The 25,360-nt window shown below is 43.3% G+C and overlaps 1 protein-coding gene across 7 annotated transcripts in view; it reads left to right on the top strand.

Moving 5' to 3' along the window:
- The window catches only part of arnt2 (aryl-hydrocarbon receptor nuclear translocator 2), a 464,688-nt gene that overhangs the window by 351,570 nt on the left and 87,758 nt on the right, over positions 1-25,360 (top strand). For 6 of the 7 annotated variants that reach the window (XM_060853234.1, XM_060853235.1, XM_060853233.1 and 3 more), the window contains 2 exons: positions 17,508-17,607; positions 24,452-24,593. In XM_060853234.1, coding sequence (XP_060709217.1) covers positions 17,508-17,607; positions 24,452-24,593 — 242 coding nt within the window. Of the gene's footprint in view, positions 1-17,507; positions 17,608-23,969; positions 24,009-24,451; positions 24,594-25,360 lie in introns of those variants that run through there. The other variant, XM_060853239.1, reaches the window with a different exon arrangement.

Below are 25,360 nucleotides of genomic sequence, written 5' to 3'. Positions count from 1 at the left end.
CATGGTGTTGGAGGTCAGTCATCTCAGCTCCAGGACATCTCTGCAGGAATTTCTCAGGCTAATGTCCTCAACCCAACTATCTTCAACTGCTTCTTCAATTACCTTCCTTTTACATTAAGGTCAGAAGTGGTGATGTTCGCAATTGGTTGCACAATGTTGAGCACAATTTGAGAAACCTCAGACACTGAAGCAGCCCATGTCCAAATGCAGCAAGATTTAGACAATATCCAGGCTTGGGCTGACAAGTGGCAAGTAACATTGGCGCCACACAAATGCCAGGCTACGACCGTCATCAATAAGAGACAATCTAACCACCATGCCTTGATATTCAGTGGTGTTACCTTCACAGTGTCCCCCGTAATCAACATCCTTGGAGTTGTCATTGATCAGAAGCTAGACTTACCGCATAAATGCAGTGGCTATAAGGGCAGGTCAGAGGCTAGGAATACTGTAGCGAGTAACGCACATGCTGACTCCTGAAACCCTGCCCACCATGTATAATGGAATACTCCCCATTTGCTTAGATGAGTGCAGTTCAACAACACTCAAGAAGCTTGACATCATCCAGAACAAAGCAGCCACTTGATTGGCGCCGCAACCACAAACATCCACTCCCTCCACCAGATGCTCAGTAGCAACAGTATGTACTATCTACAAGATGCATTGCAGAAATTCACCAACGATCCTCAGCACCTTCCAAACACATGACCGCATCCATCTAGAAGGACAAGGGCAGCAGATATATGGGAACACCACCTCCTTCATGTTCCCCTCCAAGCTACTCACCATCCTGATTTGGAGATACATCCTTCACTATTGCTGGTCCAAATCCTGGAATTCCCTCCCTAATGGCATTGTGATCAAACCACAGCAGGTAGACTGCAGCAGTTCAAGAAGGCAGCTCACCACCACTTTCTTGAGGGCAACGAGGGACAAGCTAAAAATGCTGGCCAGCCAGCGACACTCACATCCTACACTTTTTTAAAAAAATTAACGGTTAGTAAGAATCACAACATTCAAATTGCAGTTTTTATTTACATACATTTTCCATTGTTATGATCCCAGATGAGACTACCAAATTTGATAGTGAAAGGCAGAGTCTAGCTTGAACAGTTCTTCATGATACTCTCTCCAGTGAGGAATAGCGCACCACCCCACCCTCCCCAAATGCTTGGATCTCAGCAGGTAATCCCTTAAATACTTAGACTATAGATAATTTAAACAGAGCCCTCCTCTTGATAAAATGAACATGACCGTGTAAAAACAATACATTGGTCTACCAGAAAGACAGACATAAGACCTTATGGCAACATTCTCAGTCCAAACACTGACACCTACTTGTCTCCATCATCATTTATCAAGGGAGATATACAAACCCTATATAACAAAGACAGAAATTGCCAGAAAATCCCAGAGATGACTTCACAGATGCTACCAGACATGCTAAGCTTTTCCGGCAATTTCTGTTTTCCTTTCTGATTTCCACCATCCACAGTTCTTTCGGTTTTTACACGCCAGAGAGACGCCCCTATCACCTGGGCCAAAGCAGATTCTGACAACTGCTTGATCCATCACTGCCTCATCCAATCTACTTCTCTGTCAGCCTGGCTCCAAACAATGGAGGCAGGAGAAGCAATGCTACAAGAAAATTATCATCTAAGGCAGCCCATCTAAATCAGCATGTCACTAACAATCTCCAGCAACCACACACAACAGTGTGCCCATGGTGCCTCAATGACCTGAAAGTTTGCCATAACAGCCACCTGTACCAGGGAACACTATGTGCAATCTTTCTAGCCACTGACATTGATAAGAGAGTTGGTAAATTGCGTGAGATCAGCAGTCAGGATGTAAAGATCAAGAAGTCTAATTCTTGAAATGAGTGTTGATTGACAAAGTGAGAATCTCTTTGGTGAGCTCTGAGAGGCTTATTTGCATGCATTGGCATGCCTTAACATCTCATTATTAGTGTATCTCATCTCATTTACCCATATATACTCGTGTAAAGGTCAACTTTTTAAGACGATTTTGAAAGGTTCAATTTATAAGGTCGATTATTACATGGGCACTAGTTTTGAGGGGCTGAAGTTCATGCTGCAGTTTGAAATACCGTATTATTGGCAGAAGTCGATTTGATCGCTCAACTAATCCTGAGTAAAGAAGAAAAACAATGAATTACGGTAAAGGTAATTACCAGATAAAAGCAAGAGAAATGAGTAAGTTACTGATAGTAAATTTTACTTATAGATACTGTTACAAAAATTTAACATGGCAAAGATTCAGTGAAATCCTTTAAAATCACACTGTTCAACATCATCATGGCCTGATATAATGGCACCCTTAAAATGAAACATTTACTAAATGCTGACTGTTTAAGCGTCTTGAACTTTTCCGCCAAATTCTTCCGTTTCTCTCCAATTTACTCTCCTATGTTATGAACTTCAGTAACATTCACAAATTTGTCAAGGACTTAAAGATATATGTAGCTAATATACCTCAATTTTATTTGGATATGATGGCACCACTAGAATGATTAACTTTTTAACGATATTAACTTTTGGATGTGTAGTGAATAAAGTGCGGTAAGTAACGATAGACTTAGTACTGGTCTGAATGAATGAGTGAATCAAAACCAAGTAAACCAAGTGGGCTAAGGAGATGAATGAATGGACGACGGACGATACAGTAAACAAAGAGCAGTGAGTAGAGTTACCAGTATGAATGAATGATTGCGATTTTGTTTAAGTGAGTTAAAGGGAATGTGCAGGTTTTTTTTGTAAGAGGTTTATAAAGCGATATAGCAGTATAGTAGTTCACACAAGATATATGGGAAATACAAGATACTTTGGCCAAAAATATCGTTTACGTGAGTATACCTGTATACAGTATATGCAGTTTCCCATTCTCTCACCCACTGGATAAGAAACAAAATGAAAGTCAAAGTGCTTACCACTTGCTCCTCTGACCTGAGTAGTGGATGTTAGTTGCCAACATCTCAGGACACCCAGACCCCCATCACAGGCGTTGGCATTTGGACACCTCTCAGCATCACCACATCATGGCACATCTGCAGTTGACTTGCAATATGGTCTGCACATCAGTGCTACACATTGGACCTCTCAGTGCAATGCTGCTCCAAAGACACCTTGTTCATAGGGACAGACATCAAACTCATGGATTAGACCAGGGTGCATCTCAGTGATGTTACCTTTCAGTCTTAGTGCATCTTAGTGCCATCCTTGCCTTTTAGTGCTTTGACGTGTCAGCCAGATTTTACAGTTTCACACTGCCTCTGTGTTGCCTTGCCTTTTAGCACAGACGGAAAGCCAAGCTGTTGGTTTTAGTTGTCTGTAATCATCAGTCACAGTGCTGTGTCAGTCTCACACCAACATTGGTGCCAGCAACATGCATGGCAAATACAGTGCATGTGTATCAATCACAAAGCCATGTCTGAAAGTGTAAGGAAGAAAATCTCAGTCAAGTTAAGTGAGATACCTTTCAGTAAGGGGATCCAGCACAACAAGTCAAGGCAATCTCCAACATCAGTCCGGGGCTTGAACATGATCAGCTGTTCACTTGGGGCATCTCGGGTGAGGGTGTTCACGCCTCTCCAGTCTGGAGCGTGGGTACGGTAAGCACTGTGGATCCAATACAGTCCGTGGAGTTAAACGATAAAGTATTTGGCAAGCTGCCAAAAATCAGACAGGAATCTGGTCAGTCATGAGTTGAGGTTGTCTGTCTAAGTTGATGAAGGGGCTGGGCCATTGTCAGTCTGAGGATCGGTTTACGAAAAGTCAATAGGGGATCACTGGGGCCACTCCTGCAGGAAGGAAGTTGGGGAACTTAGTTTTGGGGTTTTGAAGCAGTGTTCTGGAGTACGGGGGGGGGACAATAGTTGTGAAGTGGGGGCCAACTCAACATATTAAGTGAGGAAGATGTTTGGGTATGCATAGGTAATATCTAGTGGCCTGGAAACATTGGCCCTAGTTGTCAAAGTGGCAAGCACCTTCCATGGTCCCACAGCCCATATATGGTTCACTCACTTCATACCTTGGGCCATTAAACATGGTGTGAAATATATTTACAATGAAGTTTCACCTATGTGTCCTCAGGTGGTTGACATCTTCCATTCCCTCCTATAAAGTGTCGCTGTGGTCCCGGGCTCCACAGCTGGGCTAGAAGGAGCCTGTCCTAGCAGTGGATTCTATTTGCTCTGGAGTTTTGGTCAGACTAATCTGGGGCATTTGTGACTGGAGGTTTTCAAAATGGTGAGTGTGTCCTGGCCAGAGGCAGGTTTACCCACATCACAGGGCTGACTTTAGCAAGTAAGATGGATTTGGAACACCTAGCACGAAGATCTGGAGGCCTGTATTTGATTTGTCTTCCAGATGGGTGTCTACTGGTATAGTCCTGTCTCCTCATGAGCAACAGGCACCTGGAATGAGGTCCGTGCCTCTCCCTTTTGCCTTGCTGTTGGTACTAAACAACAGCGGTAAGAGAGATGGAGTACAGATCTGTGCTTATATCCGGCAGACTCTGAGTGTGCTGGACCTGACTCCCCCTGGCAGCCACTAACCCATCGATGAAGCAAGCAGATACTCACATGCCCAAAGACAGTAAACTGCAAACAGCTTTCATGGAGTGCTCCAATGTTTGAATCAGTTTGTTTGATGCCTCCAATAAAACTGCAGCTGTGCCTGCTTGCTCCTGTGTTGCTTGAGCATGTAAATTGTCAGTACACAGAGGTTTTGGAATCACCATGAATGGTTAAGGTTCTTACTGGCCGATGTCCGTATCCTGTCCTCACAGGACACCTCACCATCCACCTTGACTTTCTTGGCCCTATTATGGAGAGTTTTCCCCCGAAATGAGTGAAGAATTGAGTGTGATGAAAATGGCTGACATAATGCTGTGTAAGTGGGGAAGAGCTGGTGGTTTGTCCTGAGTGAGTGAGTGAGTGAGTGAGTAGGCAGTGCAGATAGTGTGGAGGGTTAATAGTCTAGTGGTATTGAGTGGTTGATGGCGAGTGAGGTAGAATGTTGCAGAATGGTGAGAGGAGTGGACCATGAGCCTTGTTGTGAATTATGTAGTAATAGGTGTAGAGTGAGTAATGGAGAGAAAATTGTGACACTTAGCCTTACAAAGCACCAAAGGTTATCGGCCTTCTTGCAGCATTGCTGGCCTTTATCTGGAGTGTGGAAACTGCACTGATGAGGTGGCAATGTCTGACCAGGGTGGGAGGGTCTGGTGACATGGAATATTCTGCCAGCCTTGAGTGATGAGAACTGCCCTCTTCTACATCATTCTATTCACGAGAACTTCCTAGTCCTCTCAGCAAAGCAAGATGCCAATATCCTTTTGTTCACCATGTCTGGGAGGCTGAGAGCACTTGACCATATGCACAACTGCATTTTAACTATGGCATTGGAACCTGGAATCCTAGGAGCTCCTAAATTATCAAATTAGACAGTTTGATGAGTGGGATATAGCAACCGAAATGGTTGACGATTATGAGTTGGTTCATAAATCAAAGTTTGACTTCCGACAGAGGAATAGAAATTGAGGAAAAGAAGAATCCTCAGTAGATCTCAATGAAGGTAATAAAGATAGTTTAACACAGGGTAAAAAGGAAACTGATGTGGTGGAAAGAGAAGTTAAAAAGCTCCGTTGTTTTCACTAATATGAAGCAGGCCACATGAAGTTACGGTGTTGGTGGTTTAGAAAAAGTCAGGGAAGACAGAGAATTTTGTAAAAGGAAAACACAGTGGAGGCTGAAAAGTTGTACCAGAGTGTACAACCTGGTTGAAAGTTGGTTGAAAACAAAGTGCCAGATCATTTTAAACCATTTACCTGCGAAGGTAAGGTTTACTTGCATATGCCAAGAGGAGAAGGTAAAGGAATCACAGTATTAAGAGATATGGGATCATGTCAATCCTTAATGTTGATGGATGAGGAGATGTGTAATTCAGAAGGATTATCACCAGAAAAGGTGCTAGTACAGGTAATTCTTCTATACGCGATGGTTGTGTTCTTGTGCAGCCCTGCATTATAGAAAAATTGCACTTTAGAAACAGAGCTTAAAGTTCAAAGTTTGTGCGAAGATTTGTAGCTCGGGTGCTCGTTGTTGTGGTTCTGTTCGCCGAGCTGGAAGATTTTGTTGCAAACGTTTCGTCCCCTGGCTAGGCGACATCATCAGTGCTTTGGAGCCTCCTGCGAAGCACTTCTTTGATGTTTCTTCCGGTATTTATAGTGGTCTGTCCTTGCCGCTTCCTGTTGTCAGTTTCAGCTGTCCGCTGTAGTAGTTGGTATATTGGGTCCAGGTCGATGTGTTTGTTGATGGAGTTTGTGGGTGAATGCCATGCCTCTAGGAATTTCCTGGCAGTTCTCTGTCTGGCTTGCCCTATGATAGTGGTGTTGTCCCAGTCGAATTCATGTTGCTTGTTGTCTGTGTGTGTGGCTACTAGGGATAGCTGGTCGTGTCGTTTCGTGGCTAGTTGATGTTCATGTATGCGGACTGTTAGCTGTCTTCCTGTTTGTCCTATATAGTGTTTTGTGCTATAGAAACTGAAACACCTGGTCAGCGGATCCAAACACTCCATATAATCAACACAAGAATTCTTGGACATCATCAGACACATACACATAGACAAAGAAGAAACCATGATCTCATTCGACGTGACGGCACTGTTCACTTCGATTGACAAAACCCTAGCCAGAGAAACAATAGCCAACCTACTGGACATACAGAACAGAAAACAGGACGCGGAACCTATCAACAAAGACGGCATACTTAAACTACTGGACTTGTGCCTCACTATACACTTCACATTCAACAACCAGATATACGAACAAATCAACGGAACACCCATGAGATCACCAATCTCGGGACTCATAGCAGAGGCAGTTATGCAAAGGTTAGAACAAACAGTCCTACCACAAATTCACCCCAAACTCTGGGTCAGATATGTCGATGACACGTTTGTAATCATTAAAAACACGGAAATAGGAAAAACACACCGGATCATCAACGCCACACTCACAGGAATCCGATTCACGAGAGAAGAAGAAAAGGATAGCCAACTCCCATTCCTAGACGTGATAGTACAGAGAACACCGAACGGAGAATTCACCACAAGGGTATACAGGAAAGCAACACACACAGACCAAGTCCTAAACTATGAAAGTAACCACCCCAACACACACAAACGAAGCTGCATCAGGACACTATTCAAAAGGGCCACAACACACTGCAGTACACCAGAACTGCGAAAAGAAGAAGAGGAACACCTATACAAGGTATTCGCCAAAAACGGATACCCGCGCAACTTCATCAACAGATGCCTAAGAGAAAAACCACGGAACGAGGACATGCCACAACCCAAAGGACTAGCCACACTACCATACATCAGGAGCATTTCTGAACTGACAGCCAGACTACTGCGACCCTTAGGACTCACAACAGCACACAAACCAACAGCCACGCTCAGACAACAACTCACTAGAACGAAGGACCCGATACCCAACATGATCAAAACTAATGTAGTGTACAAAATACCATGCAAGGACTGCACAAAACACTATATAGGACAAACAGGAAGACCGCTAACAATCCGCATACATGAACATCAACTAGCCACGAAACGACACGACCAGCTATCCCTAGTAGCCACACACACAGACAACAAGCAACATGAATTCGTCTGGGAAAACACCACTATCATAGGGCAAGCCAGACAGAGAACAGCCAGGGAATTCCTAGAGGCATGGCATTCATCCACAAACTCCATCAACAGACACATCGACCTGGACCCAATATACCAACCACTACAGCGGACAGCTGAAACTGACAACAGGAAGCGGCAAGGACAGACCACTATAAATACCGGAAGAAACATCAAAGAAGTGCTTCGCAGGAGGCTCCAAAGCACTGATGATGTCGCCTAGCCAGGGGACGAAACGTTTGCAACAAAACCTTCCAGCTCGGCGAACAGAACCACAACCAGAGCTTAAAGTGTTGTCATATTCCAGCTAACACGTTTTAAAAGTTTGCACTTTATAAACAGTGACCAATTCATCAATCTCATTATAGTACATTCACGTTAACAAAACTTGCATTATAGCAGAACGATCTTTATGTGGAATTCATGGTGAGGCGAAAAGTGTTCCCTCATATCGAGTGAGATTGGAGTTAAAAAATGGAGAATTGGTGGTAGGAATACTGGAGAATGTCTTGGCTTCGGGAATACAATTTACCCTTGTTTATGATATAGCTGAATCACGAGTAGGAGTGCTGCCTACAATGGTTGAAAAGCCAGTAGAAAATCAGGCAACTGGGGCATTACAGGAAGTGTGTCCATGGACTTCTCCTGACTGTGTGGTAACAAGGTCACAAAGCCACCAATTGAAACAGGAGGAGAAATCAAAGAATATAGATAAGTAAGTTGAAGTAGAATTATCAGAGACCATGTTTGATTGAATGGTTGCGACAAAACAAGAACAGCTGGAGGAAATTTTTAGCTCCAAGAAATTAACTGAATTACAACAGTGAAGACAAAACAACTGAAATAATTATATAAAAAGACCTATGCAGAATCTGAGTGTATTTTCAAATATTACTATCTGAAAAAATGATGTCTTGATGAGGAAATGGAGACCATCACATATTCAAGAAGATGAGAAATGGGCAGAAGTTCATCAAGTTGTATTGTCAGTGGGTTATAGAAAGGAGGTAGTGTGGGTAGCACATGAATTACCAGTAGGAGGTCACTTAGGGGAACGAAAAACTCAAGCTAAAATGCAAAAATCAAATGTCATGTGAATATGCTGAAAAGGCATTTTGACAAGGAAGGAAAGCAAAAGGAAAATGTGTTACTAGTATAACACAGACGGAAGGACCAAATTCAGGGGATTGTGAGTTGGACATTCCTCAATAAAATTGGACAATGAGGACATTTTCAAAAATTGTGATAAATTATTGAGTTGCCTTCCAGAGGAAAATCTAAATAACCTGAAAGTTATTGCTATTGCAAGGGGAGATATATGGGAAGAAGCTGAGAAATACTAATCTAATGATACATTATGTAGATATTGGAAATGCTTAACCCTCTAAAGCTGGCGTAGCTTCAAAAAGAGATTGAACACGTGCTCCAAGGCAACATAATCGAAGTGAGCTGCAGCAACTGGAGCTCACCCACTACTGGGGGCAAAACCAGATGGTTTTGTATAGACTATCACACAGTTATGTATAGACTATAGACTAACAGTTATGTATAGACTATCCACAACATCAATGCAGTTACAAAGTCTGATTCATATTCGATTCCATATTTGGAAAATTGTGTTGAGAACGTGGCACAAGCAACTTACATTTTGAAGTTGGACTTACTCAAAGGATATTGGTAGGTACCTTTGTCAGAAACAGCGAAAACAGCTTCAGCTTTTGTAATACTGAATGTGCTATGCCAATTTAAAGTCATGCCATTTGGTATGAAAAATACGCCAGCTCCATTTCAAAGACTAACCAGTCTTTGCAGAAAATTTCAGTGGACAGAGAAATGTCAGAAACTGTGTTAATCACTGCCCAAGTGTTAGCCACATCTAATTATGCAATGCCAATTTGGCTATCGATGTGAGTGATGTGGGTGTCGGTACTGTACTCTTATAAGAAGACAGCAAGAAGATAGAAAGACCTATTGGATATTTCTCCAGAAACTTGAATATTCAACGACAGAAATATTCTACAGTTGAGAAGGAGACCTTGTGCTTAGTGTTGGCGTTACAACATTTCCACATTTATATTGCCAGTAATGTGTCTGAGACAATTATATACACTGATCATAACCCATTAAAGTTTTTGGAGAAATTTAAGGACAAAAATTAGATGGAACTTATTATTGCAACCATTCAATTTGAAAGTTATATACGTGGCAGGAGGAGGATGAAAATAAAGAAGCATTCATTGGCAGGAGTAAATGGATTGAAATTGAATGTAGTAGTGAACGTTTGTTTACATGCTTAGAGTCAACGTAATACATATATGTTGTCGCGTATTAACAAACTAAGACTAAGGGGTTTAAAATGAAGCTGTCTTTGTATATTGATAGGTTTTTTTTAAGGGGGAGTAGTGTGACAATGCTGTCATTTTAAAAAGGTTATTTTGTCCTTTTTTTTCAAGAGAGTTTGTAAAGACAAAGGTGCCGAACAGTCTAGGAACTATATAGGGAAGTGGAAGGGTAATGGCCAGTTCTCCCAGTTCAGGGTTTGTTTTAGCTGTTTTTAGCTGCAGCAGTCACAAGATGTGAGAGTCCAGGGGATTTGCAAGCTTCATTAAATAACTCTTCTGAAATCTCTGTGGAAGTTGTTCCCTCCTGCCTGTAAGAATCTGTGTTTGAATTTACATTTTTGCCAAGGGGTGTTTATGGGATGTTACTGGATTGGAACGGCTAATTAGTTGCTGTACTAGGTCGGTTAAGTTTTCCAATTGTTAAGTTATTATAAATTCTGTTTTCTTTTGTTTGTATTTCAACTTAAGTGAATTCTGTTTCGCTTAAAGCAGAGTGGTTTGACCAGCTGCATCACACCTGGAATATCCACTTAACATCCATCTTTAAAAATAAGAAAAGGTTAGATTAGATTAGATTAGACTTACAGTGTGGAAACAGGCCCTTCAGCCCAACAAGTCCACACCGACCCGCCGAAGCGCAACCCACCCATACCCCTACATTTACCCCTTACCTAACACTACGGGCAATTTAGCATGGCCAATTCACCTGACCCACACATCTTTGGACTGTGGGAGGAAACCGGAGCACCCGGAGGAAACCCACGCAGACACAGGGAGAACGTGCAAACTCCACACAGTCAAGTCGCCTGAGTCGGGAATTGAACCTGGGTCTCTGGTGCTGTGAGGCAGCAGTGCTAACCACTGTGCCATAAGGGTCTAGGCTACCTTCTTGAAATATTTTGAGGAGGTCTGGCCTGGTCCATAACAGATGCCATAGTGGTATAGTGAATAGGTAGTGTCACAGGCAGCAGTTTTTGGAAGATAGAGTGAGAAATTTTGTCCCTTGTGGAAAGAAATCCTCCATGAAACTCTCACTTAGTTATTTCCAGTACAATTTAATTCGTTGTGACTGGTTTAACAAAAATGAGGTTGAAGATCAAAAAGTGTAAGCACCAAACTTCTGCAGATGGGAAACTTCATCACACCTGCAGAGAAAGGCAGCAGTCTTACAGGCCTTGAAAGAAACATTACAGCACAAAACTTGCGTCGTATAGAAAGAATGGTGGATTCAAAAGCACAGAAGATTCGACAACTCACAGACATCAGTGCCATTGAAGTTTCTTCAGCACTGACAAGGCAATATTCTGTGTAATTATGAAAGAAAATCCAATATGATATTTTACACTAATAACTATAAAGTGACAGATACATGTCAGAAAATATAAGATGTAACTGAACAATTAACAAAAGTGAATTATTGAGCCTAATAGTTGATAGTTGACTTTGTGAATAACAATGAAGTAAAATGCAGCAACTAGAAGATTCAGTCATAGCAGTTAAACACTAGTAAAAATACATGGGGTGGGGGGGGAGCGGTGATACATATTGAAGCACCACTTTGAAGATACCCGTTATGAGACTTGAGAGAGATTTGGCTGCATGCAGCATAACAGATGTGTTCCCCACTGAGACATTGTGTTCAATTCTGGTTATTAAGCCACAAAAACATTGCAAAGCATTGAAGAGAAATGTGGTAGGACTGATCCCAATTGTAAAGTCAGGGGACTATGAGGAGCATGTCAGGAAGATTTAACTCCACAATCTAAAAGGAATGTGGTTATGCATACAAATGTCAGCACTAGAGTTTTACTTCATGCTAATCCAGGAAATCAATGTCAGCGATATTTGAGCCTGAAGGTCAATTGAGTTGGGGTGAATTTTTATGCTGAAAACATGTAAGTGTTTGGAACAGGTTTGATGTGGGTGATGCTGGCATTTGTTGCACATTTCTAATTGCTTTTGAATGCAGTGGCTTGCATGTCTATTTTAGGGTGCAGTTAAGAAACAACCACATTGTTGTGGGACCGCAGCCAAGTGTCAACCAGATCAAGTAAAGTTGGCAGATTTCCTTCTTTAAAGGACATTAGAGAACACTTGAGTTTTTACTCAGAAACAGAGAAACTAAAAGCAGGTGTAGGCCATTCAGTCCTTCGAACCTGCTCCACCATTCAGTATAATCATAGCAGATCCTTTATCTTATTGCCATAAAACAATACAGTAGTGTACAGCTTTGGCCCTTTGACCCTTGATGTTTTTATCCTACTCTAGAGCAAACTAACCTACATACCCTTCATTTTACTATCATCCATGTGCCAATCCAAGGGTCGCTTAAATGTCCCTGATGTATCTGACCCTCCTACCCTTGCTGACAATGCATTCTATATACCCACCACTCTGTATAAGGAACCTACCTCTAACATCTCCCTAAACCTTCCTCCAATCACTTTAAAACTATGCCCCTTCATGATAGCCATTTCTGCCTGGGAAAAAGTCTCTGGCTATCCACTCTATAAATGCTTGTCATCATCTTGTACATCTCTATCAAGTTACTTCTCATCCTTCTTTGTTTCAATGAGAAAAGTCCTATCTCCCTCAACCTTTCTTCTTAAGACAAACCCTCCAGTCCAGGCAGCATCCTGGTAAATCTCCTCTGCACCCTTTCTAAAGCTTCCATATCTTCCTATATTGCGGTAATCAGAACTGAGCACAATATTCCAAGTGTGGTCTAACCAGGGCTTTATAGAGATGTAGCATAACCTCATGGCTGTTAAACTCAATCCCCCTGCTAATGAAAGCCAACACACTATATGCCTTCTTAACAAACCAATCAACTTGGGTGTCAACTTTGAGAGATCTATGGACATGAACCCCAAGATCCCTCTGTTCCTCTACACTGCCAAGAATCTTGCCTTTACCCCTGTAATCTGCATTCAAATTTGACCTTCCAAAATGAATCACTTCACACCTTTCCAGGTTGAACTCCATCTACCACTTCTCACCCCCAGCTCTGCATCCTGTTAATGTCCATTGCAACCAACAACAGCCTTCCATACTATCCACAACTTCACCAACCTTCATGTCTTTGGCAAACTTACTAACCCACCCTTCCACTTCCTCATTCAACTCATTTATAAAAATCACACAAGAACAAAAATCCCAGAACAGATCCCTACAGAACACCACTGGTCACCAAGCTCCAAGCGGAATATTTTCCATCTACCACCACCCTTTGTCCTCTATGGACCAGCTAATTCTGTGTCCAGACAGCCAAATTTCCCTGTATCCCATGCCTCCTTACTTTCTGAATGCATCTACCATGGGGAACCTTATCAAATGCCTTGCTAAAATTCATATACACCACATCCACTGCTCCAGCTTCATCAATGTGTTATGTTACATCCTCAAAGAATTCAGTAAGGTTTGTGAGGCATGACCTGTCCCTCACAAAGCCATGCTAACTATCTCTAAATAATCATGAATCCTGTCTCTCATAATCCTCTCCAATCATTTGCCCAACACTGATGTAAGACTGACTGGTCTGTAATTCCCAGAGTTATCCTTACTCCCTTTCTTGAACAAGAGAATGACACTTGCCACTCTCCAATCATCTGGTACTACTCCAGTGGATAGCGAGGATGGAAAAATCATCGCCAACAGTATAGCAATCTCTTCCCTTGCTTCCTATAGTAACCTAGGGTATATCCCATCTAGCCCAGGGGACTGATCCATCTTCAGATTTTTCAAAACTTCTAGCACATCCTCCTCCTCAACATCCTCCTCCTCCTCCCTGTTTGAGGATATCAGTCTCTTTCACAATGTCTTACAACAAGCAAAGTCCATCTCACTCGCAACTACTGAAGCAAAGTATTCATTCAGGACTTCCCCTATTTCCTTTGACTCCAGGTACAGGCTCTCTCCACTATCCATGATCAACCCTACCTTCAATCTGAGCAGCCTCTTGTTCCTCACATAAGTGTAGAATGCCTTGGGAGTTTCTTTAATCCTACCCACCAAGGCTTTTTCATGCCCCCTTCTACCTCTTCTAAGTCCATTCTTCAGTTCCTTTCTGACTACCCTGTAACCCTCTAGAGCCTTGTCTGATTTTTGCTTCCTCGACCTTAAGTCAGCTTCCTTCTTCCTCCTGACTAGATGTTCCACATCTTTTGTCATCTAAGGTTCCTTCACCCTACCATCCTTCCTCACCTCAATGGGACAAACCTATCCAACACTTGCAGCAAGTGCTTCCAAAACAACCTCCATATTTCTGTCATGCATTTCCCTGAAAATGTCTGTTCCCAATTTATGCTCCACAGTTCCTGCCTATTGGCATTGTAGGCGGGGGAGGGTGGTGTGTGTGTGTGTGTGTGGGGTGGTGGGAGGGGAGGCAGGCAGGTAATTAAATGGATGGCAATCAGAGGGTCAGGTTAGTTGATGCATGCAGAATGCAGATGCTGTACGGACTGGACCCACAGTCCGCATTTCATCTCCCCGATATAGAGAGACCACATTGGGAGCAAAGGACATAATAGATCAGGTTGGATGATGTGCAGGTGAATCTCTGCCAGATCAGGGCCGTGGAAGGAGGTGAGAGTGGAGGTGTAGGGGCAGGTGTTACACCTCTTACGGTTTCAAGGAAAGGTACTGGTTGTGGTGGAGAAGTTGGTGGAGAGTGGAGAGTAGACAAGGGATCACCAAATGAATGGTCCCTGCAGAAAGCGGATAAGAGTAGGGAAGGTAGTGAGCTACTTTGAACTCGTTCAGTTTATTTATTGTAGGTAGGGAGGGATTGAATTCCAGATTGCAACCCAACAACACTGAAAGAATGGCAATACTTTTCCAAGTCAAGATGGTGAGTAGTTTGGAGGGGAATTTGGAGGTGGTGGTGTTCTATATGCTGCTGCTTGTCTCTCAAGATGATGGTGGTCGTGGGTTTGGAAGGTATTGTCCTTGGTGAATTTTTGCAATGTATCTTGTAGATGGTGCACACTGATCCTACTGAGTATTGGTGATGGCAAGAGTGAATGTTTGTGGATATCATGCCTGTCTAGCAAATTGCTATGTCCTGGATGGTGTCAGACTTCTAGAGTATCATTGGAACTGCTGTCCAGTCAAGTGGGGAGTACTCCATCACACGCTTGATGTGTGCCTTGTAGATTGTGGATAGGCTTTGAGCACTGAAGAGATGAGTTATTTGCTACAGGATTCCAAATATCTGAGCTGCTCTTGTTGCCATTATATTGAAATGGCTAGTCCTGTTCAGTTTCTGATAACCCCCAGAATGGGGAATTCAGTGATGCCATTGAATGTCAAGGAATGTCATAGATTCCCTCTTTTTGGAGATGATTGTCTGGCACTTTGTGTGGTGCAAATATTATTTGGACCCTCTTGTGTTGCAGTAGTCATGTCCCTGCCTCTGTACCAGGAGGCCTGGGTTCAAGTCCCACCTGCTCCAGAGGTGTGCACTAAGATCTCTGAATATGTTTGATAAGAAAAATAGGTTAAAAGATAAAATTACTTATCACTTGTCAGCCCAAACCTGGATATTGGTTAGAGATTTTAAAAATTCTGCAGATGCTGGAATCCAAGGCAGACAACCAGGAGACTGGAGGAACACAGCAAGGTAGGCAGCATCAGGAGGTGGCAAAGTCGATGTTTCGGGTTGAGAATCTTCTTCAGTACTGGGAAGGGACAGGGGAGCTCAGACATAAATAGAGGGAGGGGAATGGGACTGTGGAAAAGGTAGGTGGGATAGCAATTAAGTAGATGCAGGAAGGGGGTTGTTGTGATAGATCAGTGGGAAGCGTGGAGCAGATAGATGGGAAGGAAAATAGGCGGGTAAGGTCAGATCAAGAAAGCTGGAAGGAGAGAAAGACTGGACATAGGATGAGGTTGGAGGTGGGGAGTTAGTGAAGCAGGAGGTAGAATGGAAGAGAGGAGGTAGGGTTAGAAGGGGAGCTAGGGGATGGGTAGAAAGGTAATTTGAAATTGGAGAACTCAATGTTAAATCCTCTGAGCTGGAGGCTACCCAGGGGAAAGATGAGGTGTTGTTCCTCTAGTTTGTGGTCTGATTCACTGTGGCAACAGTGGAGGCCAAGGATGGACATGTCAAAGTGGGTGTGGGAGGTGGCAATTGAAATGGGCAGTGGCCAGGAAGTGAGGCTGGCCATTTCGGGACTGGAAAAGACGCTCGATGAGACGGTCACCTTGTCCATGTTTGGTCTCCCTGATGTAGAGAAGACCATATCGGGAGTACCGGATACAGTAGATTAGGTTGGAAGAGATGCAGGTGAGCCTCTGTCTCACATGGAAGGACAGTTTGGGGCCCTAGATGGAGGTGAGGGAAGTGGTGTATGGGTTCCCTTCGCCAACCAAGGAATGGCGAAGGGAATGGTCCTTGTGGAAGGCAGAGAGGGGTGGGAGGGAAAGATGTTCTGGGTGGGTAGGCTGCAATTGGAGTCTGATATTATCCAAATTTAGCTGTATTTGAACATGAACTGCTTCATAATTACAGGTTCTGTAGCACACATCTTCAGTACTTTTGTCAGAACGTTGTCAGAGTCCATAACATTTATGGTACCCAGTATCTCCAGCCATTTCTTGGAATGAATAAAGTTGCTGAAGCTCCTGCGATGCTGGAGACCTCTGGAGGAGGCCAAGATAGATCATTCACTTGGCACTTGCGGTTGAAGGTTGTTGTAAATGCTTCAGCTTTATCTTTTTCACTGATGTTCTGGGCTTCCATTGTTGAGGGTGGGGATACTTGTGGAGCTGCTGAGTTGTTAGATTGTCCACTACTGTTCACATCTGGATGTGGAAGATCTGTAGAGCTGGTGGTTTTGGAATTGCTTAGCTTAGTCAATTGCTAGCTATTTATGCAGTTTGGCATACAAGTAGTCCTCTTTTATCATTTCACCAGGCTAACAAGTCAGTTTTTAGTATGCCTTGTGCTACTCCTTTACACTACTTTGAACTGGTTTGATGGTAACGATAGAGTGGAAGATATCCCAGGCTCTGAGGTTACACATTGTGCTGCAGTACAATTCTGCTGCTGATGATGGCTCACAGTGCCTCATGGATGCCCAGTTTTGAGTTGCTCGGTCTGTCTGATGTCTGTCCCATTTTGTATGGGTGATAGTGCCATACAGCATAATGCAGGGTATTCTCAATGTGAGTCAGTCTTTCATAAGGACTGTATGGCCAACTGAATCTATTTATTACACAGTAGCAAGTTTGGCAAATTAATTTAAGATGCTCTTGATTCACATTTGGATCCCTAAATGTGTTTGCTGTTCTACAGAGATTTGGTGTCAGATATCAATTTCACGCCTTCTGTTTATCTGCTATATAGCAATAAGTTTTCTAAAATTACACTCAGACTTACGTTAAATAAACAGTCTATGACCAACTTTTTAATCTAGATGCCACCCTAATTGTACTAATACAGGTGAAAAGAAGACAATGTCTACAGCATCATCTGCAGGAAGCCAACAGATCTACTCACAAGGAGGTTCATTCCAGCCTGGGCGAACAGGACAAACATTCAGGTAAATCCATGGGCCTCACAGTTTCATAGCAAGACTGGATGGTATGTATTTCGTGCAACGATTAAAGGTGCTGATTAACACAGGGGGATGTGGTGTTATTGCTGACACAGAGCCAAGTTTGAGGGAGGGACATGACTGACAGTTCAATATTCTGTGTTAAGGAATCTCCAGGCGAAATGATCGCAGCGGGGTGTAAAAGATCAGATTGTGTCCTATTGTTGGATAAGAAGTGAAGTCCTGCAGTAAGAAGAGGCAATATCTTACAAGATACCTCCATGTGAAAAGAACTTAAAACGAAGAAGTATAATCACTTTGCTGGGTGTGTACTATGTTATCTCAGGCAGGCAAGGAGAGAGAGTTAGGCAAATTCAGAGAAGTGTGAAAATAGTAGAGTAATATTAGAAGAGGATTTCAACTTGCTCAACAAGGGCAGATGATGCTCTTTGGTCTGCCCAAAACTTATTGGTCTTCCAGAGCAAGGAGTTGACCTCGACTGAGTGTTGCAGACTGGTACATTCCAAGGTCCAGGACTATAAATTTTTTTTAAAAGCTTTTTCAAAAATCTTTATCAAAAATCTTTAAAACTTACTAAAAAAATTGAAAAATTAACAAACAGTGAAATTCACAGCTGACTTTGGAGGAAATGTGTAGGAGAGCTCACAACACTGGAGCGGTGAGGTGCATTGTTTTTAAGTGCATCTTGCTGTTCTTTTTCTCTGTAAGTCTACAATAGTGAGTACAGTGGGTTCTTTTTTGATTATATGTTTTATTGAGATCTGTCTCTTACTAAATTTTTAAAAATAAAGGGCATGGAAGGTATCGGATGTGGAGAAGTAGATGGTGACATCTTGAAAACTGCCCATATTACAGAGGAGAAGGTGCTGGATGTCTTAAAACAAAGGTGCATAAATGCCTAGGACCTGATCGGGTGTACTGTAGAACTCTGTGGGAAGCTAGGGAAGTAATTGCTGGACCCCTTGCTGAAATATTTGTATCTTTGATAGTCACAAGAAGACTAGATGTTGACTAACATAGTGCCATTATTTAAGAAAGGTGGTAAGAAAAGCCAGGAAACTATCGACCAATAAGCCTGACATCAGAGGTGGGCAGTTTGTTGGAGAGAATCCTGAAGGATAGGATTTTCATGGATTTGGAAAGGCAAGGACTGATTAGGGATAGTCAACAGGGATAGTCAACGTTGCTTTGTGCATGGGAAATTATGTCTCTCAAACTTGATTGAATTTTTTGAGGAAGTAATGAAGAGGATTGATGAGGGCAGAGTGGTGGACGTGATCTGTATAGGCTTCAGTAAGGCGTTCAACAAGGTTCCTCATGGTAGACTGGCTAGCAAGGTTAGACTTCATGGAATACAGGGAGAACTGTCCATTTGGATACAGGGTAGCCAAGCAGGAGGCTGGAAGAGCACAGCAAGCCAGGCAGCATCAGGTGGTGGAGAAGTCAATGTTTTGGGTGTTTCCCTTCCTCAGGACTAGGTCTGGGTGTAAGGGGTGCTGTAGATAAAGGGGGTGGCAGGGGCAGGGTGGTGAAGAGGGGATAGGTGAAGGCAGGTACAGAGTACAACCTGGTTGGTCAATGGGAGGAATGGAAGGGAGGTGGGGGGGAACGGGAAGGGAGTCGGGGGGATGGGAAAGGAGATTATTTGAAATTGGAAAACTCAGTGTTCAGGCTTCTAGGCTATAGGCTGCCAAGGTGGATGATGAGGTGTGTCCCTCCAATTTGCCAATTGGGTCATTCTGGCAATGGAGGAGGCCAAGGATGGGCATATCGGAAAAGGAGTGGGAGGGGGAGTTAAAATGAGCAGTGACTGGGAGGTCTGGTTGGCCCCTGCGGGCCTAGCTGAGATGTTCGGCGAGCCTTTCCCTAAGTTCACATTTGATCTCCCTGATGTAGAGAAGACAACACAGGAGCACCTGATGCAGTAAACTAGGTTGGAGGCAAGGCAGGTAAATCTCTGTCTCACCTGGAAGGACAATTTGGGGCCCTTGGATGGAGGTGAGAGGTGGTGTACCAGCAGGTTTTGCATCTTTTCCGGTTGCAGGGAAAGGTACCTAGGGGTTCAGGGGGTGTTGGTGGGGAGAGTGGTGTGAACCCTGGTCTAGCGAAGGGAACGGTCCTTGCAGATGGCAGAAAGGGGTGGGGAGGAGAAGATCTTGGTGGTGGGCAGAAGTGTTTAAGAATGATGCTTTGGAGGGTTGGTAGGTGAGGACATGGGGGACTCTTGCCTTTATTGTGTTTGAAGGGGGGGTTTAGAGCAGTGGAGCAGGAAATGGAAGTAGTGTGGTGGAGGGCTGTCTGGATGACAGGGGGCAAAAGCACGTTGTTCAAAATCGGTGGACATCTGGGATACTTGGGAGTGGAATGTCTCTTCGTCCAAGCAGATGTGGCAGAGGCGGAGGAGTTGGGAGAACGGTATGGAATTCTTGCAGGATACAGGGTGGGAGGAGGTATAGTCCGGGTAGTTATGAGAGACTCTGGGTTTATAGTAAATGTCCGTCTGGAAACTTTTGCCAGAGATGGAAATGGAGAGGTCAAGAAAGGGAAGGGAAGTGTCAGAGATGGACCAAGTGAATTTGAGGGTGGGGTGGAAGTTGTGGGTGAAGTGGATGAACTGCTCCAGCTCAGTGTGGGTGCAGGAAGCTACACCACTTCAACATCGATGTAACAGCAGAAGAGTTGGAACAGAGTGCCTGTGAAGGAACTGAGAGGGACTGTTCGAAATAGCGAACAAAGAGGCAGGCATAGCTGGGGCCTATCCAGGTGACCACGGCCGCCCCCTGGATTTGGAAGAAATGGGAGGAATTAAAGGAAGAGTGTGAGGACCAGTTCAGCGAGGCGGAGGAGGGTCTTGGTGGAAGGGGACTGGATGGGTCTATTGGAAGGGAAGAATCATGTGGGGTATGGTCATGTATAACAATTGCATGTCGATAGTGAAGATAAAGCACTGGGGTCCGGGGAACTGGAAGTTACTGAAGAGGTGGAGGGCATGGTTGATGGGAAGTGCCTGAACCAAAGGGGAGAGGATTAGATTACTTACAGTGTAGAAACAGGCCCTTCGGCCCAACAAGTCCACACTGACCTGCCAAAACGCAACCCACCCAGACCTATTCCCCTACATTTATCCCTTCGCCTAACATTTAGCATGGCCAATTCAGCTAACCTGCACATCTTTGGACTGTGGGAGGAAACCGGAGCACCTGGACGAAACCCACGCAGGTACGGGGAGAATGTGCAAAGTCCACACAGTCAGTCGCCTGAGGCGGGAATTGAACCCGGGTCTCTGGCGCTGTGAGGCAGCAGTGCTAATCACTGTGCCACCGTGCCATCTACGGATGGAGACAAGATAGCAATGAGATGAGTTCGGTGGGGCAGGAGATTGCCGAGACGGTGGGTCAACGAGGTAGTTGGGCTTGTGGATCATGGGGAGCAGGTAGAACTGGGCAATTCAGGGGCCTATGAGATTGGAGGCAGTGTAGGGGAAATCACTGGACGCAATGAGGGCACGGACAGTGCGAGTGATTTTAGCCTGATGGGTCACGGTGGAGTCATGGGCAAGGGGGAGGTAGGACGTGGTGTCGGAGGGTTGACGTTCAGCCTCTGAGGAATAGAGGTCTGTTGTCCAGACTACCACGGCCCTGCCCTTGTTAGCAGGTTTTGTGGTGAACCGAGGGTTGGTGTGGAGAGAGTGGAGTGCACCATGTTCGGTGAGGGGAGTGGAAAAACTGAGGTGGTCGGTAGTCAGCAATGAAGAGGTCTAGGGCAGGTAGGGAATGACCAAGTGGAGGTGGAAGGTTGAGGTGGGAGAAGGGAGCTTCAGGGGGAGATTGGGAGTTTTTGTCAAAGAAGAAGGTGGAGTTGGCAGAAGAGGTCTACGTCGTGGCACGTGTGGAATTTGTTGTGGTGGGGCGCGGAGGGGCACAAACGTGAGCCCTTTACTGAGGACACACCATTTGGCCTCAGAGGGTTCGAAGTTGCGGGGGACAGGGAGGAAAGTGAATATGTGGCAAGGCTCTGGAGTGGGATACAGAACTGGCTCAACAATAGTAGGCAGAGTGTGGTGGTGGAGGGTTGCTCTCCAGACTGGAGGCCTGTGACCAGCGGTGTGCCACAAAGATCAGTGCTGGGTTCACTGCTTTTCATCATTTATATAAAAGATTTGAATGTGAATGTAAGAGGTACAGATAGTAAATTTGCAGATGACACCAAAATTGGGGGTATAGTGAAGAAGGTTAGCTCAGTACAACAGATTAATCAGATCGGCCAATAGGCTGAGGAGTGGCTGATGGAGTTTAATTTAGAAAAATGAGAGATACTGCATTTTGGAAAGGCAAATCAGGGCGGACTTATACACTTAATGCTAAGGTCCTGGGGTGTGTTGCTGAACAAAGAGACCTGTTGCTGCAGGTTCATAGTTCCTTGAAAGTAAAGTCGCCGGTAGATAGAAACATGAAGAAGGCACTTGGTATGCTTTCCTTTATTGGTCAGGGTATTGAGTACAGGAATTGGGAGGTCATGGTGCAGCTGTACAGGTCATTGGTTAGGCCACAGTTGGAATATTGCATGCAATTCTGGTCTCCTTCCTATTGGAAGGACATTGTGAAACTTGAAAGGGTTCAGAAAAGACTTACAAGGATGTTGCCAGGTTTGGAGGGTTTGAGTTATAGGCAGAGGCTGGACAGGCTGGGGCCATTTTCCTTGGAGTTTATGAGGCTGAGGGGTGACCTTATAAAGATTTGTAAAATCATGAGGGGCTTGGATATGGTAAATAGATATGGTCTTTTTCCTGGGGTGGGTGAATCCAGAACTAGAGGGCATAGGTTTCGAGTGAAAGAGGAAAGATTTAAAAGGGGCATAAAGGCAACTTTTTCATGCAGAGGGTGCTGTGTATATGGAATGAGCTGCCAGAGTAGTGGTGGAGGCTGGTACAATTACAACATTTAAAAGGCATCAAGATGGGTAGATGGAAAGGTTTAGAGGGATATGGCCAAGTACTGGCAAATGGGACTAGATTAATTTAGGATATCTGGATGGCATGGAAGAGTTGGACCGAAGGGTCTGTTTCTCTATGACTGTATATGCTGAGGTACACACTAAAGCTTGAGGCAGCTGCTGCCACAGGCAGTGGGTAAAGACTGCCATCTAAGGTCTTTCTACCAAAGTTCAGTTAACCGACTCACCTGATGTCTCAAATATGTGTAAATATTCCCATGTGTAAGGAAGAAATGTCTTGGGTTTGTTTGTTCTCCATATGTAAGGACTGTACAGAATCGAACTACTGTAGTATCGATATAAGTATGTGAAGATATTTTATGAGTAAAGTGTATTTTTGAAATTAAAAAAATGTTAGTGTAGTCTACATGGATTTGAGAAAGGTTTTTGAGAAGGTTTTGCATTGGCAGGCTGCTTAATGAGTTAAGTGTCTATGGGTTCCAGGGCAATATAACAAATTAAATCCAAAATATGGCAGAAAGCTGAGGGTGAAGGTTGAAGGGTGTTTTCCGACTAGAAACCTGTGGTCTCACCCTGATAATGTTAACACATGGATGAGGTGTGTTCTTAAAAATACAAAATATTGTTATGATATTTTGAGGAAGCCTTTTTTCACTGTTTATGACTCATCAAGTGCTGAATGATGTGTTATGAAAGAAAAATAAGCATTTGCTTATTTCAGTGGATCCAGTAAAAGATTCTGGAATAAGTTGTAAACACTTTTAAAAATCCAATAGCTGGCCAGCAACCTTGACTGTCTACAGATCATTTTCATTTTGGAACATACATAAAGAGACCTCATATTGATTGAATTTTAGTTTTCTATAATGTGGAAGTCAATTATGGTTGTAAATTCATCATTGAAGTTTTCATCAAAATTCACCTATAAACATCATTTTCCTTCAATCTCCTGTATATTTTAAGTACAATACATGTAAAAGAGTAATTATTTCTCAACTGGCCTTATTGATGTTAGAATACTGTTTCAAAATTAGTAGTTCCAAAGCTGCTTGTGTGCTGGCTTGCACTAAGCCTCACTTACCCATTACTGACTCGCTTCATGACTATATCAGTTCCCTTCTGGTTACCATTTTAAAATTCTCAAAATCATTTTCCAATCCCTCTATAGGCATCATTCTCCCAAATCAGGTCCATCCCCAAAGGCCTTCCAAGATCTCAGTTGTCTTCCATTTCTAGCCTCTTGTATATTCCTAACTTAACTCTTCACCAGTAATGACAAGAAGGTTGGTTAGCTCAGTTGGCTAGATAGCTGGTTTGCAATGCAGAGTGATGCCAACAGCAGTGGTTCCGTTCCTGCACTGGCAGAGGTTATCATGATGGACTTTCCTTTTCAGCCACTCCCTCTCCTGAGGCAAGAGGACCACCAAACCACTCGCAATCATTCCTGTCAAAGGAAACAGTAGGATGATGACAACTTTCTCCTTCCTTCAATTTTTACCTTTATTTTTACTTTCACTTGACAAGGCTTAAGCACAAGAAGTTTGAATTCCCTTCATAAACCTCTCCACCTCTTACATTCCTCTTTTTTAATACCTCCTGACTTGAGGCTTTTCTCAACTGGCTTAATATTTCCAAATATAGATTTCAAATTGTCTGATGAAGGGCTTATGCCTGAAACATTGATTCTCCTGCTCCTCGGATGCTGTCTGACCTGCTGTGCTTTTCCAGCACTACACTCTCGATTTCAGTTTTTTTCTGATAACACTCCTGTGCAATGCCTTGGGTTGTTATATTGCATTAAAGACACTGTGTAAATGAATGATTTTGAGGACATGGTTAGTTGTTTGGTAACAAATTTGTGATCCTGTCTATTCAGCACGTCAATGGTACCCGGTGGAAACATCATTCAGCAAACATCCTCAGCAGGCCAGATTTTAGCCCAGATATCTCGTCAATCAAATGCGAATCAGGTCTCTGCAACATCCTGGACTGGGAGTCGACCACCTTTCCCGGGGCAGGTGCTGTATCACATTTTTGAAGGATAAGTTTTAAATAGTTGTTTTCTGAACGACAAACTAGGATATGATTACATGGGCAGTTAATGATTTATACTGAAAGCTCGATTATGTTTAGTTTATTATCAATAATTTGTAGATTATATTTAAATTGTGAAGTATGGGTTTATTTTCTTATCGTGAATTCTGGTCCAACATTACCATCAATAATGCTGTTAATGAAACTAAATGCCCTGACTTTCTACCGGATATATGTTGTGTTTTAAATCGTTATAGCACTTCAGCCCTGGGTTTACAAAAAGAAAACACTGTCACCATGATTTAAAATTCAATGGATAAGTATCATTTCTTGAGATATTTCCGCACTTGTTGATTTATGTAATGGGAGACGGATGTTCATTTTGCAGTCTTGAATGTAAATTTTGTTCTGAAGGTGTGGGCAATGTTGGGAAGATTGCATTTTACTGCCATCGTCAAAAGTCAAACACTTAGTCAGAATATAAAAGTCATATTGAATTAACAGGAGCAGATTATCTTTCCTGAGGGACATGAGTCAACCAGCTGTAGTAATGCAACATCCTTCCATTGAAGTGTTAGGAGGAGTGAGTTTGAATTTGGTGCATGGAGCAACAGCCAGAATATTTAATTCTTCTGTATAGATTCCTTGATGGCTTCTTGTGCAATAAGATATTGAAGCTTGGTGTTCGTTTCTGTGTTGCCTACATTTGAACAAAGTGCACTTTTTCTTTCCCTTCTCTATAAACTTTTAA

Source organism: Hemiscyllium ocellatum, chromosome 39, assembly GCF_020745735.1.
Source record: "Hemiscyllium ocellatum isolate sHemOce1 chromosome 39, sHemOce1.pat.X.cur, whole genome shotgun sequence".
Lineage (NCBI taxonomy): Eukaryota > Metazoa > Chordata > Chondrichthyes > Orectolobiformes > Hemiscylliidae > Hemiscyllium > Hemiscyllium ocellatum.
This window is presented reverse-complemented; position numbering and strand designations above follow the sequence as displayed.